Raw genomic sequence first — 19480 nt, 5'->3', positions numbered from 1 at the left:
AATGCAAGCACTTATCAGCTGTTATGCTTTTGTGAATGCTAAAAGAAATCAAGTAATCTTGCTGTGTGAGAAATCTGCAAAAGCTCCACCTTTTTATGTAAATTATACTCTTAGACTTGTATATGAGGGAGTTTTCCATATGGGGAATATTACAGTATTGTTTACTTAAAGTCATGATACTTTTGTTGGAGAAAATAACACACATCACTCCTTGGAGTCAAACCTCGACCCGACCCCCCTTTACATATTCCCTTGTGACAACTGCAGTCCTAACACTCACACTGTGTCATACTGTGTCATTCAGTCGTCTTCATCACCTGCACCCGTCCTTTCCCGCCTCCCCCTTAGCGACATAATGGGCGAGCCCAAAGTGACCCATATTTACCCAATAATACGAAGCTTTGAAAAGACCCATATCGAGTTGCAGCTAATGCTCCAGTGGGGCCCGGAGAGTGAAAGATGTTACCGGCCGAAACGGCTTGGGTTTCAGCGCCCTGCGAAACAAAAGGCAGTCCAGTCCTCGGAGAGAGAGGGGGGGGGAGCTGATGGGGTGAAGGAGCATTGGTGCACACAGTGTAGCAGTAGTGTTCAGAGGGGAGCAAAGCGTCTATTTCACAAGTAATTTTTTTTTTTCGTAAGTTGGTGTTTGGCTAAAAAAAAAAAAAAAAAAAGCATTCTTGTTGTTGCACGTCTTCTGTTGCTGGTCTGTCCTGTCAAGTACAGTCATGTGAAGTTTATCTTTCAGCTTCACTTACATCTAGCCTTTATGGGAAGATGCGGATATTATCCGCCGAGTTAATGGAGCAGAACTGAACTAACCTCGGGTGTTAGGGGTGAGCGGAGGGCAGGCAGGGTTAGTTTAAGAGAAGAGGGTTTGTGATGATGATACCCAAAGGTGATTTCCCCCCATATCCTCCCCTCCTTCCTCTTCCCAACCCCCTCAACTACACTCTTCCTCCCTCTCCTTCATGTTCTCTTTCTGCGCTCTCTCCCTCTCTCCCTCCTTAGGGGCAGGCAGGTATAAAGTTACACAGAGCTCTCAGCTTTCTTGGAAGGAATGACCACATGAGTAGCTTGGGGATTAGATTAGCAGGAAGAGCAGACTTAGCCAGGCTGTAAATAGCCCACTTTTTTCACCATTAAAAAGGCCCAGTACAATATAATCAATAGATAGCACTCATCTGATGCAGGAAGCCATATGAGAAGACCTCCCTCAAGTGCTCTGAAGGACAGGCTACAGCAGCTTGGGCCTAATGAAGTTATTATTAATCACTGGGCCTCCTGTTTTGAACTTGTGTGCCGTTTCTCTAGTGGTCTTTGTGTGCACCGTCTGGTTGACATTTTGTGCTGTCCTCCTTGTTATTTTCACTCTGTTGTGAGGTGTTTGTGTTTTTAATGTCACAGACATGCTACCAAGCATGTTTCACCTTCATTTTCAATGTTTTTATTGGGTTCTTAGGAACAACAGAAAGCAAAATCCGATCTATGCAGCGAGTGTTATCGCCAACACCTTTTCCCCCCTCATCCATCTCTCATTCACATACACCTCGGCTCTGTCAGTCTCTCTGAGCCTCCCTGCAGGTGTTAGGTTTCTCTGTAAAGCAGCCTGAATGAGCATGGAAATCAGAGTGCTGTCTGTGCTCTTGATTCACTTTTCACTTTGAAGTTTCCCGAGCTCACAGGAACAGGGGCCACAAAGCCAGACTCGTGTGAGGGCTTTAGACGCCTCTGCCAGGACTATGGCAGGACGGGGGGGCGTGAGAGGTTTGGGCAGTATTGATGGGCAAGGCTACGTGTTGTCTGGATCGCTGGCCGCCTTTGCTTTTTTTTGCTTTGTAGTAACACGAAAGAGAAAACGGTACGGCTCGCTTTTTAAGCGCACAATACACACTTGAGAAATTACTCGACTGGGAAGGGACGGAGCACTTAAGTAGAGAGGCAGCTATCACTGTGACTGTTTTTTCTGCCCGTGCACAATTGTGAAAATAAACAGTGACGTTCGCGTTTGCTTAAGATCCCCGCAAAGGAGGTTTGGCAGGATACATCTGTAAGCACTTAGAAAAAATAAAAACGGCTATAATACTTTAATAGAGCCATGTCGGAGAGACTTTTAGGCACAAGGTGTTCCACTGTCGGTGTATGTCTACGTCCGTCTTCGCTGATCTCATCAAAGGGCCAAAGGGTACCAGAGAGAAGGAAGGGAAAAAACCTTCAAAAATAAACTTAAACTCAGGCTACATTCGCAGGAAGAGTCTTTAAAAGCAGCCTTCGGGGTGCCGGCCAGGCAGATTATTTCTAACATATCCAACCTGCGTTACTCAGCAGAGCTTTCTATTTGTTCTCAGGTATCTGAATCACGTGCGGGCTGCCGTGACTCAGGACACAGCTGGAGGATACACCTCAGGTTTGGCGTGTTATCGCGCCATCCAGGACGCGTTCAGCGGGCTGTTCCCTCTGAGAGGCTGAAGAAGCTGCTCCAGTTAGAAATGTGACTGAAAAGACCTTAAATATTGCACTACTACCACTACGCTGCTGTGGGTGGGGAGTGCTCTGACTTATATGTATGTTGTATGTAACTTTTTAAATTTTGTGCAAACTTTATTTTTTAAATAAATGGCAATGAACACTGAGGTTTTGTCTATCATTTTGCAGATTTATTTTAAAATTAAACGCAGGCCAGAATTTAAAAAAAGAAAATGCAAATGACTTAGTCACAAAGCTGAGCCGTGACTTCTTCAAATAAACAATATTTAAGTGCAAAAAATAAAGTCGGCTCCTACGCTGATCCTCATGGTCCTCATTGTGCAAAGTCGATATTTATCCTTACGTTGCATTTGTAGTTTCTTCACACTTCTGTCTCTTTGAGGCTGGCTCTTCAATTTGTTCTGTAGACAAACAGAAAAAAGCATCATGGAAACCATCTCTGTGCCAACGTTGAAAATTAGCTCTGGAATTTCAGCACATATAACGGCGCAAACACAGGTATTTAGTATTTATTTATTTATTGTCATTGTCAAGAACAATGAAATTGCGTTTGGGGCTTCCATACAACCCAAAAAAAAGAAGAAAATAATAAATACCCCTTAAAACCCAAGTGTACATATTTAACCCAGTGTGACTCCAATGCAATAAGACAATCCTTAGCAATAATGTTCGTAGAAATTCAGACAAAGACCTGAGAAACATGACAAAATACAACAATGCAACCCATTCAATATTATTGTACTGTGAGATATGATATCAGATATGATAGTTATCTATTTAAGAAAGGGGGGGGGGGGGGGGGGGGGGCAGGAGGGGGAAGAGAATAAAGATATGATGCACCAATGCAGACCAGTTCATTGCTATTAAGAAGTTGGATATGGTTATTGTCCGTGAGAGGGGGGCAGAGAGTTCAGGTATTCATGCTTTACTTTTAATTGTGTCTAAATTATGGTCACAGAAATCATCCCCATGCATGCAAAATTCACACTATGGGCTAAGTAATGTCTAAGTAAAGTGGGAACTTAAAATGTTATGACAGAAAACTGAGGAAACATGCTTTTCTCTTGTTTATTTTCAATTCCTCTTCTTCCTACATTTATGGGATGTTTGAGCCTTTTCTTTTGGAAAAGACCTCATAAGAAGGAGTGATTCCTTACCTGACTCTTCAGCATCACTTCCAAAGAGGATATCTTTAGGGAGTGTGAACCTTACACACATCATATCTTTGTTAGGAGCCACGTTGCGCACAAAATGCACAGAGCATCGGTTCTTCAGAGGGAATCCGAGGCTGCGGGAAGCTCTCTCCACCACATCTGTGTCAGGGTCATCATCTTTGGAGAAGCCGTAGCAGTGCACTGTAGGTAGGTTCTCGTCACAAGGAGGCTCCTGGTGGTGCAGGAGGCCCCTGAACGCATCCAGGAAGTCCAGAGCTAAGGCAGGCAGGTTCATCACCACATGAATGGCAGATGTTCCCCTCATCAGTACAGGCAGCTCCTGCTTTAAAGGTCCCCGGATGAACGCCCTGCCGTCCAGATTGAAGGCTCTGACTTTGCTCTCCACCTTGTTGAGTTTGCAGTTATGCTGCAGCCATCGGTAGGACTCTGGGTTGAGGTCGTTGGCTAAGATGCTGGCACCTAAGCGAGCAGCTGGGATGGCGAAGGGTCCGACGCCAGCGAAGATGTCAAACACAGTGTCGCCGCGCTTGACGAGCTGCACGACCCGCTGGTGTTCTGTGCTCAGCCGAGGGTTCCAGTACACGCGAGAGAAATCAAACTCGTACGTCACCCCGTTTTCTTTCACCTGGATCGGGATCGGGACAGCGATTAGCCTGTGCACTGAACATATGTAATAACAAGTGTGAAACAGAGGGCTCTGTGGAACTACACATACTTTGGCGACCATGTTCTCCTCTCCAGCCAGCACTTCCATCTTAAAGTTGCGGTAAGTGGAATCGATTATGTTCGTCTTATTGACCACACAGGTGACACCAGGATTTTTGTCCATGATCACCTGACCTGCAAGAGAAGGCACAGAAAAGAAGCCTTACTGTAAATTTGGAAATGATGGGTGATCCCAGCTGATCCACTGTTTCTGTTAGCTGTATTTAGTCAGATGTACTTGTCATTTTGACATTTTAAGACACAGGTAAGTTTGGGTGACACATTAAAAAAAATAAAGTGAATAAATAAGCAGAAAGACGTGTAGATACTTCAGTTTGTAATAAAACCTCCCGCTGTCCAGGCAGCAGCCTCTCACCTATGAGGTTCTTGTATGTGAGCTGGTGGTCCCTCAGGTTCATGTGTGCGATGTGGCCCACCCGACTGAACGCAGAGGTCACATCCTGACCTTGGGGAAGCACAGCCTCCAGCACTTCTTCGCTCTTCAGGTTGTCATAGGTCAGCTTCAGCTCATAGTAGTGGAGCTCCTCACTGACACTGAACGACCTCAGAGCCTCAGCTTCAGTCTCACTGAAGGAGCTCGGCGAGGAGACTCTGCGAGGGTCCAACAGGACCAAGCGAAAGTCACTACTCTGCTCTTTGTCCTGAACCACCCTGGGCACACCAGGGCGCTGGATGCTCGACTTTTTTAGGCTTTTCACTACTTTGTTTAAGACCCCAATGGGCACCCGTAGAGCAGGGACTGTAATAGTCTGTGTGAAGGCGTCTTTGTCCAGAGAGGTCATACCCCGGACCTCTGGAGGGGGTCGGTACAGTTTAGGCTCCATTATGGGCTTCACAGCCAAGCAAGGATACGCTGCAGAGCAAAAGCAGCGGTGCACAGTGGCAGGATTCAGGCTCCTTTGAGTTTGTGCAGATACAAAGATCCTGCCGAGAAACCTACGAACATAATAACGCCGTAATAATCAGGCAGAAAAGAAAAAACATTCAAATTATCAGAACAAAGCTTAAAACAAAAGTATACAATTAACCACTAACGATAAACCAGATCCAGACAGCTCACCTCAACATCCTCCGATCACAGGCATGCTTGAACTACGTCATAAGACGTCGACCACCGTCGAGCGGTGATTGGTCAAGCGAGCAGCGACTCGCATTTTGATTGCACGGTGTAATTTCTGACGTGTAGAACGCGACGGAAATAAGAGGCACGTGACTCAACATCAACAGTGATCAGCTGACAAGTTTAGAGGAGGAGAGTTTGAGATGGTATCGTAACTCTGCGGCTCCCCGTCTCCTCTCAATCTGCGAGGGTTTTTTTTTTTTACACTAATAAATTTGTTTCCCGCTTCGGTTCCCCACCCACAATGAGCATCAACAACGATGTGGACGTGGTCCGTGAACGCACCGCCCAGGACACCGAAGAGACTGCACCTCTGTTACAGGTAAAACAACAGGCGAAGACCCAAAAGTGAAACTGCGCTGAATGACTTGCTGACCTAAAATCTACAGTCTGAGACAGAAAATAAATGTGTTTCTGTCACAAGGAAGAATTTATGTGTTTTATATAACTTTATTTATCCAAGAGACATTTGACAAATGATTTTTTTTTCTTCAAATCTGGCGAAGGGGTAGCAATAATGGCAACAAATCTAAAATCACAGTTCAATAAACATATTTTAAATGGTCCAAATTTAAAAAAATAAAAGTCAAACATCAACAGTGACTTTTTTTGTTTAATTTAATAATACACTGTGAATTACAGCAGTTAAAATGGCTGGTTTTTGTAGTGTTGTCAGTAAATCAGGCTGTCAAAATGTCCAGGAAAAATATCACGTGCTTGTTTTGAACTGCTTGTTCATCTGTTTTCTGCCTGTGTCAGCACTTGCAGTGAAAGTACACCCAACACCAGAACCTCTCTTTCTTCTTCTTTTGCCCCCCTCTCATGCTAATCTCTAACTTTGTTTCCTTTGGGCTTTGTCTTTTTTTTGCTAGTAAATTATGTCCAAAATTGAAGTAGACAAATATATGATTTTTTTTTTTTTTAATATACTGGCATTATTTCAGTATTTCACTGGTTAAAAATCCAAAGGACCAGACAGGGCACAAGAGAGGTGAACAAGAGAGTGCTTGGAGACAAGTGACCAGGATGGACAGGATTAGAAAGGAGTACATCACAGGGACAAAGTCGGGACTGTTTGGAGGGAGGGATAGTGGCTATATTAGACCAAGGATATTGAAGATGGAGCTGCCAGGCAAAAGGGAAAGAGGAAGACCTCAGAGGAGACTATGGATGTAGTCAAGGACAGGAAGAGGGTTGGTGTGAAAGAGAAGCGTGATTTAATTACATACCATGGTTTCACAGTTAAATGGACAATTCTACTGTCAGTCCCTCATTTGAGGATGTTGTTGTGGTTATATTAAATCAGTTGTCCACATACACGCTGACAGACTGCTCAAAGCTGCTGATGAATCCTGCAAAAACTCTGCAGAAACCAAAGTGTCTCCATCTGCACCTCTTCAGAATGTGCCATTTTAATAGTGTGCAGGGGGAAATGGGGGAAAAACAACAACAAACCAAATTCATATTTCAGCCTTTGAACCACTTATTCTTTGATTTGATGTCAGACTAGATTAATTTAATGTTGTTTGCTGAAGCTACTTGAAGCTAAAACAGTGCACTGATAATGCAGATAAAGACTTTATTGTGACACAGAGACTATTTCAGTGCCCACTTAAGTGTTTAGAATTTTAACTTCAGACAAAAACTTTTTGACCTCACCCGTATTACAGCATTATATTAAAAATGACTGTTACAGTCATTTTTAAAACATCAGTAATGTATGTTTAGAGAGTTTAGAAGTTTTAGCTTGTCTGTCTAAAGGTAATGAGAGACTCTTTCTAGCTTGATTTTGTTAGTTTATGTGGCTGATTTCAGTGAGCAATATAGAGTTACAGTTCAAATCTAAGCAAGACATAGTGTGTGGTGTGTGTTGTTGATTCAGTGAGAGTATGTGAGGGTTACCATAAATTTTGTCATCATGGTGTGAACATGCGGCTCAATCTGGACGTACACATGTTTGCAAAGTACTGAAAACAACATGTTCTCCCTCCTTTGGCTACTCTGTTTAGGGGTCACCACAGCAGATCATTTGCCTCGGTCTCAGCCTATCCTTAGCATCTTCCTCTGTCACACCAACCCTCTGCATGATCTCCTTGAATAGATCCATCAACAATCTGTGTGGTCTTTCTCTTTTCTCCTGCCTGACAGCTCCATCTTCAACATTCCTTGTCCAATATATCCACTCTCCCTCCTCTGCACGTCCAAACCAACTCAGCTTTGGCTCTCTAACTTTGTCTCCAAACATCCATCACAGTGGTTTGATTTCTTCTTGTTTTGCTTCAAACTGTGTTGAATTGTACCCTGTGCAAGCTGGGATAAGCTTTACCTCAGTGTGCCATGCTTTACAATAAACTCCAGCTACTTTGTATTTTTATTCATTTGGGGTCTTAGTTCACTTCCTGTCTCTCAGTACTGTAACAGGGGGGACTGCAACAGCCTGAAGGTCAATCTAAGCTTGTTGTGACACTGACACAAGAGTTGCCACTCGTTCTGTCCAGGATATCCCCCATTAGAGAGGTCAAGCAGTTTGGGCAGCTCCCCTTATCCTGAGCTCAGGCAGCTGTCCCACAGCCAGCAGCTCAAATCCCTCTCCATCCATTCCCATTTCCATTCCCTGATCCTCCATGCCACTGCTGTGCTCTTTTCATGACATCCATCATCAGGGCAAGCCAGTTGTTCTTAATACTGTCATGAGTAATCTTCCTGAGGCTCTTACAAAAATAATCAGATTTCTTCTGCTGCATCTTTTTCTTCATGCTATTTATATTGTGTGTTATATGTGCAGGGAGCTGTGCTATCCAGAGCCAAAGGTGCCTCCTTCGCCTCCTCTGTGTTTAACCTGATGAATGCAATCATGGGCAGCGGCATACTGGGTCTAGCTTATGCCATGGCTAGCACTGGAATAGTTGGGTTTTGGTAAGAATCTTCTCGGTGCGTAAGGCAGAAAAATGCATGACTTGACCCCTGGTATCCCAGACGATATCTGGATTAGTTTGTTATAATTCCTATAGAGCATCTAAAACTGTGTCTCCCAGTGTTTATTTTTGCTTTACAATTTGATACGTGCTTGTAAAGATATGATGAGAAACGTTTTTTTCCAGTATCCTGTTGGTGCTGGTGTCCAGCCTGGCTGCGTACTCTATACACCTCCTGCTGAAGCTCTGTGACCAAACAGGTGGGTGGGATGCAGGGTAACACGTCTCTGTGGGTGTATCCAGGGGGCTTCATCCAGAGTTGTTACATTTAAACACCCTCACTTGATTTTTTTTCCCGTTCCATTTACTTATTATTTGCATCCTCATTGTGAGAAACTTCAGATGATGTTTAAATAATATTTTACAGGAGCAAAGAGAGGAGATAAAAACCAGATAATCCCATTTTTCCATGAAGAATTTTGTGATGTGATAGTCATCCTGACATCGTTTTCATGTCTGATTCTTCTTTTTTTCCCTCTTCTTCTTGGCTTTAGGTATCAATTCATATGAAGACCTCGGAGGGAAAGCCTTACAAAAACCAGGAAAAGTAAGTGTTGATTTTTGGATTGCTGCACATTTGCCCTGCCAAAAAGTTTTTACAAGTTTTTCCACCGTGACCAGAGAACTTGCTCACACTGACTGTCTTTTTAGGTTCTGGTTGGAATCGCTATTCTTATCCAAAATATCGGTGGTAAGTGAGCCCCCGGTTCAATGTGCAGTTACATACATCATTTCTGACATGCTGGACAGGAACTGATTTTTGTGGGTTTTTATAGGAGAAGGGTGGTGAAGAGGGTGAGGAGTGCTGCAGGGTCAGACTATGGTCAGTTTATTTTGGAGGTAGATAGCGCCTCCTGCTGGTGCCCAAATGGCTGGTGTTTTACAGCCACCCTCCTGTGTGGCTATTATCTCGATTCCCTGATAACCTCTGACCCTGCAGCCGCTGTCTCCTCCCCTGAGCCTGAAACATGACTTCTCCTCTAATTGATCGCTGATGGTAAACCCACTCCCACCGTCTGTGTGTGGAGTAGCCTAATGGGACCCCTCCCTTTATTTCCCCCACCCCCTCACTTCTCTCTCTCTCTTTCTCTTACTGTCATTCCTCAGCCACAAACCGTGCTTCCCAGACAGTCGAGAGCTGAGGTGATAGCTCCTCTGCAGTCATTAGTGGCACGGCTGAGTGGATTATTGCCGTGCCCTCTGGTATGTGTGCGGTTTTCCCAGCATGGGGGCAATATGTGTGAGAGTGTGAGAGCCAGCACTCCAGCATGCATCTGTCTATACCCCGGGCTCCTTTTATAAGAGTGCAATTAGCCTCACTCTGGGTAAACATTCATCTGCACTGCCAAAGGCTGATGGGCCAATTGACCTTAATTACTGACCAGCCCAGGGCTCTCACAGCCGGCTTCGGCCCTTGTCCTTAATGAAATGAAAGTGGCTCTGGCCTTTGTTGAGCACACTCTGCCGCTATTTGCTGACCACACACAGAAGGTTTAGGTCAACTTTTCTTGAAGTTTACATACGTACTTATTATTCTAATACGTTTTCTTACCACTTGGCAACGCTTTCTCTTCACTCAGGGTTTTTTTTTCCCCCTCCCTGCTTTTTTTTTTAAAGATGCAAATACTGTCCCACCAGCAGTTTCCACAGATGTGGTGTTATACTTACAGTAACCAGCTGCATCGAACGAAACCATTGCATCATGTCTGCTGTGTGTGATCTCTGTCAGCATGTCTTTATTTGTCTGTGGCTTAAAACGATACATATAATATAAAAAAAACTTTCATGCTTTCTTTAAGTTGACGGATGAACTCTCCCAGGGTACGTTTTTGATTAATCCGCTAAAAAAAACCCGCAGCCTCAGAGTAACATCTTATTGACAGATTTGAGCGCTTACATAAAATGTCTGCAGTTATTCTCAGAGAGGGAATGTCCGTGCGTCTGTGTGGGCCGAAGTGTTGCTGGGGGAATTTTCTTTCATAAACAAATACAGGATCTGGGGGATTAAGGCCAGGCTTATTTAACGGCAAGCGCAAGATCTGCCCTCCGAGGCAATAAGGGCCCAACTAACTCTGGCTAGCGTGGCTTCACAAATCTAAATCCCTTAACATTATCTCCCTTTATAACTGGCCACACACTGCATCTGAATACCAAACATGCTCACTTCTGATGATGCTCTCTTCCCCCTTTCTTGCTTGCTTTCTTGTTTTTGGGGCTTCTAATACTCACAAAAAGTGACCCCCCCCCCCCTCTCTCTCTCTGATTGGTTGCCTGTGCATACAGGGAAGTATCCTGTTTCCTAGTGAGGTGGAGAAAGGGGGAGAAGTACCTGGATTAGCGTCAGAGATCATTATTGTTAGCATTCCTCCCCCCTTCGCACTTCTTCGTCATGGCTGCTACTCGCGGTCTCCAGCAGTTGGAAGTCCTGCATAATGTCCGCTCCTCTATGCCAAGGGCTTTGCCGGTGATCCCCTTGAGCTGCCTGCCCCACCCGTTTGCATTGGAGCCGTAGTAACCCCCCCCCCTCCACCCTGCTATTTCCTCACACTGGAAAAACGCTCATCATCCTCACACAGCAGCTTATGATTGCTTGTGACAGCACACATTCATCTGCTGTTTTTATGATTTAGTAGCTTGGTGTGATTATGGGCTTTTTTTTCTTTCTTTTTTTTTTAATAAACACTCAATTTCTGAACCCTTTCTGTTCTCTCGCTTCTCAGCCATGTCATCCTATTTGTTCATCTTGAAGTCGGAGCTTCCTGCAGCCATCAACAGCCTCCTGAGTGCAGACAGCCCAGGGTGGGTATATCCAGCGCTGTGAGCTCCCTCGTTTGCCAAAAAAGAAATTCAGCTCAAAATCTGTCACAGCTGCGGGTTGAACAAAGTCATTCTTTTGAATTAGCTGCACTGAGATAAAGAATGAGTCATTCCTGTTCCCATGATGTTGTAGATTATACCTTTTGGCCTTTTTTAAATAAGTCAAATTTGACACTTGTGCGCCACAAAGCTACACAAACTGGAATTAGTCGGGCAATAAGAAGCGCATGAATAATGTCGGGGAAGCTCCCTCGCTAAGCCAAAATACACTGCTAATGTTTTCTCTGTCTGTCGTGTAGCGTGAGGCATGCCCACAGGAAATGTATTCCCGATACAAGAGCCATTCATCACCTATCAGCAGCAGCCAGTGCCTTTCATTGGTCTGCGTGGACATGCCTGCAGAGAAGTCCTTGGCAAAGAATGTAACTTCTATCACTTTATTATTGGCCACACTGGTTTAAGCAAGAGTTGTAGCTGCTCTCAGCCCTATCCGTCAACATCTGAATCTTCCACACACAGCTGCTTTGTATTAGCGCTCTCCTTTCACCCCCACCCCCCAAAATCTCTCACACATGTTCCCCGGAATCAGACTGATACAAGGGGATATCAGTTTTGCCATTCTAATTACAGCTCACTGCTGAGGGAAACAAAACATTTCTGTTAATGAGCGGCTTTGAGATGTTAACAGACGCGCACATTCGATTCCATCAAAGCCCAAATAAATGAGTTGTTTTATATTAAAACGCGTTTCTTTTATCTGGCTCATTTATCATAATACGGCAGAGCGAAAACAAAGTCACGCTCAATCTTTTCTGCGCTGCTGCTAACAGACTGCGTGTGTCCCGCTTCTCTCATCGCGTTTAAATTCAAGGCCAAAGACACGGACAGCTGTGGATCTGGGATTGTGCGCGGCCAGATTTATGCTGATGTTCGAGATTGACTCATTGGCAGTCGTGCTCCGGCTTTAACCGAGAGCTATCCTGCATCTCGTTATAGCGTGAAATGTTCCACATTTCATGGTTCTTCTAGGTATCCTGTGACTTTACAGTAAGCCTGCAGCCTCCAGAGATCCCTTTTTCTTCTTTTTTTACAAAAATGTCTGCAGGAATGAGAGCTTTTTTTTCTTTAATTTAAAGTGCTTCTTGTTGAAAAGTAAGGTGCAAATAAACCGGCCTCGCCTTAATTAAGATTGGGTCGAATACTTTGTGTAAACTTGGCTTGGAGCAGACCTGATTGGACCAGAGAGAGTCCAGGTCAGAGCAGAGGTCTCGGTGACATCCAGTTACAGGGTAGAAACGGTGTAGATGCGGAGACAAATCCATCAGCGCCTATGGTAACGCCACAGCTGTGAAACTGCCAAACAGGGGTCAGTGGGTGTTGATGTTGTCAGAGCAGGTGCTGCTTGACTCTGGAAGCCCCCATAAAGAGCGGTGGAGCCAGTCCCTCACGACCCCCGCATACAACCCGCAGCAGAGAGCCGGGCAGCACCCACCTCGACCGACCCCGGTGGAGCCGGCATGCCTTCCACATGTGTCACCTCGAACGCCAAGCCCCCACCCCCCTCCTCCTCCTCATTTTACTCCCCGATCTCGAATGAACTGCCAAGGCTATCCCTCGGCAAAGGAAAATATTATTCCCCCTCTCCAAAAACCCAGCAAGTGAAATGTGGTCTCATCTGATGGAGCGACACAACGTTTGCATGTGAATTACATAATTGTTATGGTTTGCAAGAGCTAAAGCCTTTAATTCATACCACATGATGAATCTGTCGCTCTGTATTTGAGCACGAAATGGAGACAAATTTCCAGAGCCGGCCCATCTTAAGGCATGGAAGAATACTCTCTCCTATCCCTGACCTGATAATAAAACGTGGCTTAATTCAGTGTTAACCTGTAATAGTTCACTCCCTTGCTGTTTTTATTCATTCATTCATTTATTTATTTTCCAGAAATGCCTGGTATGAGGATGGCAGGCTGCTTCTGATCATAATCACACTTTGTGTCGTTCTACCTCTGTCATTGTTGCCTAAAATTGGTACGTTAAGCGATCCTCAAGCGTGTTATTTATTTTTTTCTTGTTTGGTTGCTTCTTGATAGATCTTTCTCCCGTCCTTACAGGCTTCCTGGGATACACTAGTAGTCTCGCCTTCTTATTCATGCTGTACTTTGCAGTTGTGGTAAGCTCTGACACGAACCTCCATACGTCCATCTGTTTGTTTGTTTGTTTTCATTTTTGACTTTATTTATTATCTCGTGTAGGTCGTGGTCAAGAAATGGTCCATCCCCTGCCCACTGCCCCACAATATAACGTCCCTTTCAGGTGCCTTCAAGGTAAGAACAGCATTTCTTTCAGCACATAAATACTCTTTTGAAAACAACACAGATCTGGTGCAGTATGGTCCAGAAGGTCACGGGCACGGGATTAAGAGGAAAGCCCAGGAGATTGAGCTTACTGATTGTGTCTGCACAGGCTGATGAGGACCAGAGAAGGCTGCACAGATCTGTGTATGGTAACTGATGCTGTTCCTGAAGGACAGGAAGTCCAGATAACCTTGCCTGATCCTGGAAATCAACTCTGACCTTTAGGAATTAAACAGACCATACAAAAAACCTGCTATGAGCTATATTAGAATACTTGTTTCCCTTAAGCTTGAAATTAAGCTTTACTATTTGCAGCAGCACTGCTGAACTCATCTCTTTCTAGAAATAATCGGCTCACTTTTTCACCTTGTTTCTCCAGATATCAAATTCCTCTGACTCAGAGTGTTCTCCAAAACTCTTCGTCATCTCTAGTAAGGTACGTATAGGAAACCAGCGTTTTTCCTCGGCACTGAACACGCGGAGGCTTTGAGGTGGCAGTGAGAAGCTGTTAAACGTAGATCTGCTGCAGCTGCTCCACTGTGTTGACAGGTCACACTCTCACCTGTGAAGTGTAACCTGTACATGTGGAACTCAAGCACACTACGCAGCTGACACGTGACACCGATTTACACTTTCTCGACCGTTTCCTATAATGTGCTCACACGGCACTATAGATGTATACTTGCACGTAGTATAAGATGCATTTAGTGGAAGAAAAGTTCAGAAAGTTCTCACATTTCGATTTGCATCCTCACTCTTAGCAGCCCAAGCAGTAATTACTACTATGAGGACCATACCTTGACCCACCTACCTCCTCCCTCCAGTGTAACTGAGTAGGTTGTTAATTTGTTAATGACGGCTGTGCTCTGACTGATGTGTGTGTGTGTTTGTGTTGCAGAGTGCCTATGCCATCCCCACCATGGCCTTCTCCTTTCTGTGCCACACGGCTGTCCTGCCGATCTACTGCGAACTGGATCGGTCAGCTTCGCGTTTATTTCTACTATTTTTGCCTGTTTTCTGTCATATGTATCCAGTTATGACAGAAAACAGCTGGTTATATTAAACACGGCAAAGTTTCAAGTAGTTAGAGGATGCGTGAGTCAGAAGCTCAGGCTTTAGGCTCCTCTACATGCATTTCCTACAGTTTGCTTTCTATGTGGAGAGGAGGTTAAATGACCTGACTTAGGGGCTACACCAAGGCCCAGGATAGGATAATAAGATAAATTATAATTGTTATGTATCATTTAAAGATATTCTAAGTCTATGAATAAAATATGGAGCTGGAAATGACCATAATAGGTGCTTGTCACGTGAATGCATTATTATCGCTTTGTCTTTCAGACCTACCAAAGCCAGGATGCAGAAGGTCACGAATATCGGCATCAGCCTCAGCTTCTTGCTGTACTTTATTTCTGCGCTGTTTGGCTACCTCACCTTCTACGGTAAGTCATCAGGGACACTTTCATTCAAAGGAAAGCATTGTCCCATCTCTGTTTTCATCTTCTAACTTTTAGCTCACGTGGAATCCGAGCTGCTCCTCAGTTATGATGCATACTTGCCCCGGGACACCATGGTGATAGCGGTTCGACTGGCCATCCTCCTGTCTGTGCTGCTGACTGTGCCACTTATACACTTCCCTGTGAGTAGACCTGCTTCATCATCATCATCATGATGATGATGATAATAATAATAATAATAATAATAATAATAATAATAATAATAATAATAATAATAATAATAATAATAATAATAATAATAATAATAATAACAACAACAACAACGATGCTTTTTCCACACAGGTTTGTTTAGTGCTTCTTCTTTTTTCTTTTTTTACTCAAACTGTGAAACTGAAGAACTGAACTGAAAATACTTGAAGGCTTTGTTGATCATTTTTATGTTGTTATTGTGATCAAGATAGTTTTATTTTTCAGTTCCACCTTTTTACTCTTTCACTTTATCAATTTAAATTTATTGTCGCCTAGAAAATTCATCTGGCTCTGTTACTGTTACAGCTGCCAGAAAAGCAGATTACTTCACTTTCCTTCTTTCTGCTTTAAGACATTTAGTTGCAATAACACTCGAGTGCTTTCAGCTTGAATGGGTACTGTCTGTGTCTGTGTGCTTGCTGCAGGCCCGTAAAGCTGCAATTTTGATGCTTTTCGGGGGGCGTGCCTTTTCTTGGCTGATCCACATCGCTGCAACTCTAACCATCCTGTGTGTGGTGCTGATACTCGCCATCTTTGTGCCTGATATCAGAAATGTGTTTGGAGTAGTAGGTATGTGGTACTTTGAAAATACTTTTAACATATGGGAGTGGGGGGGGGGGGGGGGGGGGGGGGGGTGTATATCAATAGATATTATATTGTTCATAAATTATAGATATATTTTTATTTCCTTACCTGTAACCTTTTAAATATGAACAGGCATTATAAGCTGCCAATATCCCAGTAGCCCACAGTTATTGATTGTACTGGCTAGAACTGCAGTATCTGCTTATACATAATTGATGGCTGGAGTCCTGCTCAAACAGTTTATAAATCTCCTATCATGAGCCTTTCCTGTTTGTTCCTCAGGATCAACAACATCCAGCTGCCTCTTATTTGTCTTTCCGGGCATCTTCTACCTCAAAATCAGCAGGCAGCCCCTCAGGTCCTTCGACTCTGTTGGGGTAAATGAGCTCTTCCGTAAATAGAAGATCTGGCGATGAAGTTGCATACATTATATTTTGAGGTAATCTGGTAATTATTTCGATTTTTTTCTTTTCTTTTCTTTCTCCTCTCTCCCCTTCAGGCTGCACTACTCGTGGTCTTTGGCGTGATTATGGGAGTCATCAGTTTCTGTGTTATCGTCATCACATGGGCAAAGAGCTCCTAGCCCCCTTCTGGTCTCCTCCCCCAGACCAACAACAAAACCAAAGAAAATGAAGCGCGCACCAAACAAACTGAAAGTTGAATAAATAAAGGGAACAGCATCGCCCCCAGGCATTTATTTATGATAAAATTATTCTACATTTGTTTTGTTTTTTACGTTCTTTCCAATCTCAGCTCAATGTTTACATCTCCTGTACCGCACTAACCTTTGTACTGTACCAAATTCAGGGCAAGTCTTGTCTTTTTTTTTCAAATCTGATGTGTGGGTTTGTGATACAAAGCTGTAAATTTACTTTAATGTGCTTGTTTTTTCATTTCTACTTGTTCTGTGTTTGCGATTTTTGCACTTTATGTAAATTATTGACCACCTGATGAAGACTACATCGAAGTTTACTGCTTTCCTAAATTTTGTATGTGACACTATATGTATTTGTAAACACAGTGGGTTTTATGAATCACATTTATTTTTTGGGGCATTTGTTTTGAGTGTCTTTGAGCTTTGAGCACTCTAAAATCAGGTAAAACTATTTCTGCTACATCGTCTACTGCAGTGAATGTGATAAAACCGGTGATCAGTTTGTTGGTTCATTATAGCGCACGCCATGTGGGCCTAATTTAAAATGTGTTAGATTGTATCAAATTGCCAGCACTTGATAAAAGAGACATTGTTTATGTAATGACATGTCAGTTTTGCTCTATTTAACCACTAAAATGTCTTTATCGGTTTTCTAGAAAGCTCATCAGTCAAAACATGTCTGCTTGTTTGATTGGCAGGCACACTGCTGACGCTGAGGCCCCGCTCCTCAGTTGTACTGTGGTTTTCAGCCTGTAGCTAATGAAAGCCACATGCTCTGTACGTTTCTAATCATGATGCTGTTTAGATTGTCTTCATGCTGCCTCTGGAACCTACGGCCACCCGACTGCTGCTTTTAATCTGAGGAATTAGGCAGGCTGGCCCCCGCCATCCCTGCGAGAAAGCAGCGGCTGCAGGATTTTCACGCCACCCTTTTTTCCTTTTTTTAAAACAAGGTTCGGTAATGCAGGGAATATCCCCGTGCTTCAATCCACCCCTCTTAAGGACACTCCCAGAAATAAAGGGCACCACAGCTGAACATATATATTTGGTTGTCATGAGGGGTAGAAGCAATGAAGTATGACAGCAGAAAAAAATACTGAAGTACATTTTTTCCAAATAATTGTAATAATTTTGGGCTTGAAGGAATAATTTAAAGAAATGTCAGTGAGAAAGTCCTCAGATAAAGGAGCTATAAATGAAGTGGGAAAACAACAGGGTTTCTGACAAATAGGAACAAATTAAGAATCCTGACCTTCTCCTGCACGGGATCATTTACAAACCTCTATGCTGAACGCAAAAGCAGAGCAAGATTGCCACCTGGTGTCAGACTGTGTCCACAGCAGTCCAGGTCGGCACCATTTCACAGAAACTCAGGCGTCCTATGTTTTATCAAAACCTAACTAGGTGAAGATAACCACATGCTCAGATATTTTTCCAGGTTTATAATGAGCTGGAAAAATGCATGTTAACTCAAACCAGAGCTGGGTTTTTTTGTTTTTTTTTAAATGGAGATCTGACTGGGTCCCGAGTCCTCGGGCCCAGAGGTGGGAGTGTTTTTGTTTAGTTAAACTCACTCACACCCTGGGCCCATGTCCAGCAGTATGACAGCACCATCTCCCAGGGTTAAAGGATGGAATGAGCCAGCAGAGGAGCGATGGTGGGCCGGAATTAAGCTCCTGCTGGCAGCCGCCACTTTTGTATTGTTTCAAGAGGCGTCGGCTGTGTTCTTTGAAAATCATTTTCTGTTGTTGGAAATCAGGAGAAGGGTGAACCTGGTGTCCTCACTTTGACCTTCAGCCTACTTTGCCCATCCTGTGTGTGAAAACAGGCTGGGAACCACTGGATTAGATATGCAGAAAGTATTATCTACGTTTCTACAGGTGGCTGGAGACTGTTATCAGTGTGTCTTCTCTCTCCCTCCCCTCACCCCACCCAGTCACGGCAGACAGCTGCCCCTCCTGAACCTGTTTCCGTCTTTATTTCCTGTTAGGAAGGAGTTTTTCCTTCCCGCTGTTGCCAAGTGCTCGGTCACAGGGAGTCGTCTCATTGTTGGAGTTTTCCCTGCGTTATTGTAGGGTCTTTACCTTACAACACAAAGCAACTTGAGGTGACTGTTGTTGTGATTTCGTGTCTTTATAAATTAAATTAAATAGAATTTTCTGTTGTGGTGGACATCAGAAACTGAAAATCTCAGTGCGGACAACATCTGCTTTCTGTTTGCCTGCATAATCTTGTTCAACAGGCATTCCTGGCTGAAAGGTGCTTCACATGAGCTTTTTAAATGCCGGTTGGCATGATGAGTGGCTGTCCTTGTTAGTCACGGTGGGGACTGCAACTCAGAAGAGATGCCATCAATACGCAAGTGTCATCACTGATGAAGTGCTCTCCATTTATTTATTTTTTTCCTCTTTCCTCCCATTCTCTCTGTTCCCTCCATCTACATTCACTCCATGCCGCTTTTCTGCTTTTAATCAATTTCCATGCTCTATCAGTAAACATGTTCTTTGTGTCACAGTAAGAGCATTCCTCACTCTGAGCACTCTTTCTGAAAGAGCACACGCTTTGGTCATAGGAGAATGTGACCCATTTATACTCCTTATTTCTTTATGATTTTTTTAAATATCATATTGCTTAAATAAGGCCTCAAAGCAGGAAAAAAACACATGATTAGAGATCTTTATATGTGACATGGTGCAGTTTGACAACATCATCTGCTCCTGCTTTTCAGCTAGCGTGCTTCAGACAAGCCCGTGCTGCATTTGTAGATGAGCGATGTCCTTCAGCCCTTTCACCAGGGGAGTCCCCAAAGCTGTGTATTAACTGAAAACCATTGTGTGCAGCAAACTCGTCACTTTCTCGAATAAAGGGGAAGAACTG

At 43.8% G+C, this 19480-nt stretch overlaps 3 protein-coding genes across 5 annotated transcripts in view; 2 read left to right on the top strand and 1 right to left on the bottom strand.

Annotated features, from left to right (window-relative positions):
- mnat1 (MNAT1 component of CDK activating kinase) overlaps positions 1–2630 on the top strand; it is a 34365-nt gene extending 31735 nt beyond the window's left edge. For both annotated transcript variants that reach the window (XM_076877840.1, XM_004540557.2), the window contains one exon: positions 2346–2630. In XM_076877840.1, coding sequence (XP_076733955.1) covers positions 2346–2466 — 121 coding nt within the window. In that variant the 3' untranslated portion in view covers positions 2467–2630. The remainder of the gene's footprint in view (positions 1–2345) is intronic.
- A 2-nt stretch (positions 2631–2632) lies between these two features.
- On the bottom strand, positions 2633–5515 carry trmt5 (tRNA methyltransferase 5). Its single transcript, XM_004540555.5, has 5 exons — positions 5446–5515; positions 4741–5321; positions 4375–4499; positions 3642–4284; positions 2633–2885 (listed from the first exon to the last, which is right to left on the bottom strand). Exons 1-5 carry the CDS (start codon positions 5451–5453, stop codon positions 2824–2826), a joined length of 1419 nt encoding a protein of 472 aa, XP_004540612.2. The 5' UTR covers positions 5454–5515; the 3' UTR covers positions 2633–2823.
- An 81-nt stretch (positions 5516–5596) lies between these two features.
- On the top strand, positions 5597–18796 carry slc38a6 (solute carrier family 38 member 6). 2 transcript variants are annotated; one of them, XM_004540554.3, is made up of 16 exons: positions 5597–5827; positions 8291–8421; positions 8607–8680; positions 8975–9027; positions 9132–9171; positions 11201–11279; positions 13246–13331; positions 13415–13473; positions 13556–13627; positions 14037–14093; positions 14556–14635; positions 14999–15099; positions 15172–15296; positions 15789–15933; positions 16231–16325; positions 16448–18796. In XM_004540554.3, the coding sequence occupies exons 1-16, from the start codon at positions 5750–5752 to the stop codon at positions 16529–16531; spliced, it is 1359 nt and encodes a 452-aa protein (XP_004540611.2). In that variant the 5' UTR covers positions 5597–5749; the 3' UTR covers positions 16532–18796. The 2 variants fall into 2 exon arrangements, with proteins under 2 accessions (XP_004540611.2, XP_076733668.1); XM_076877553.1 differs by lacking the exon at positions 8291–8421 and having other exon boundaries at positions 5602–5827.
- The last annotated feature ends 684 nt before the right edge of the window (positions 18797–19480 follow it).

Source organism: Maylandia zebra, linkage group LG19, assembly GCF_041146795.1.
Source record: "Maylandia zebra isolate NMK-2024a linkage group LG19, Mzebra_GT3a, whole genome shotgun sequence".
Lineage (NCBI taxonomy): Eukaryota > Metazoa > Chordata > Actinopteri > Cichliformes > Cichlidae > Maylandia > Maylandia zebra.
The sequence above is the reverse complement of the archived record's forward strand: the minus strand, read 5'-3'. Positions and strand labels throughout refer to the sequence as shown.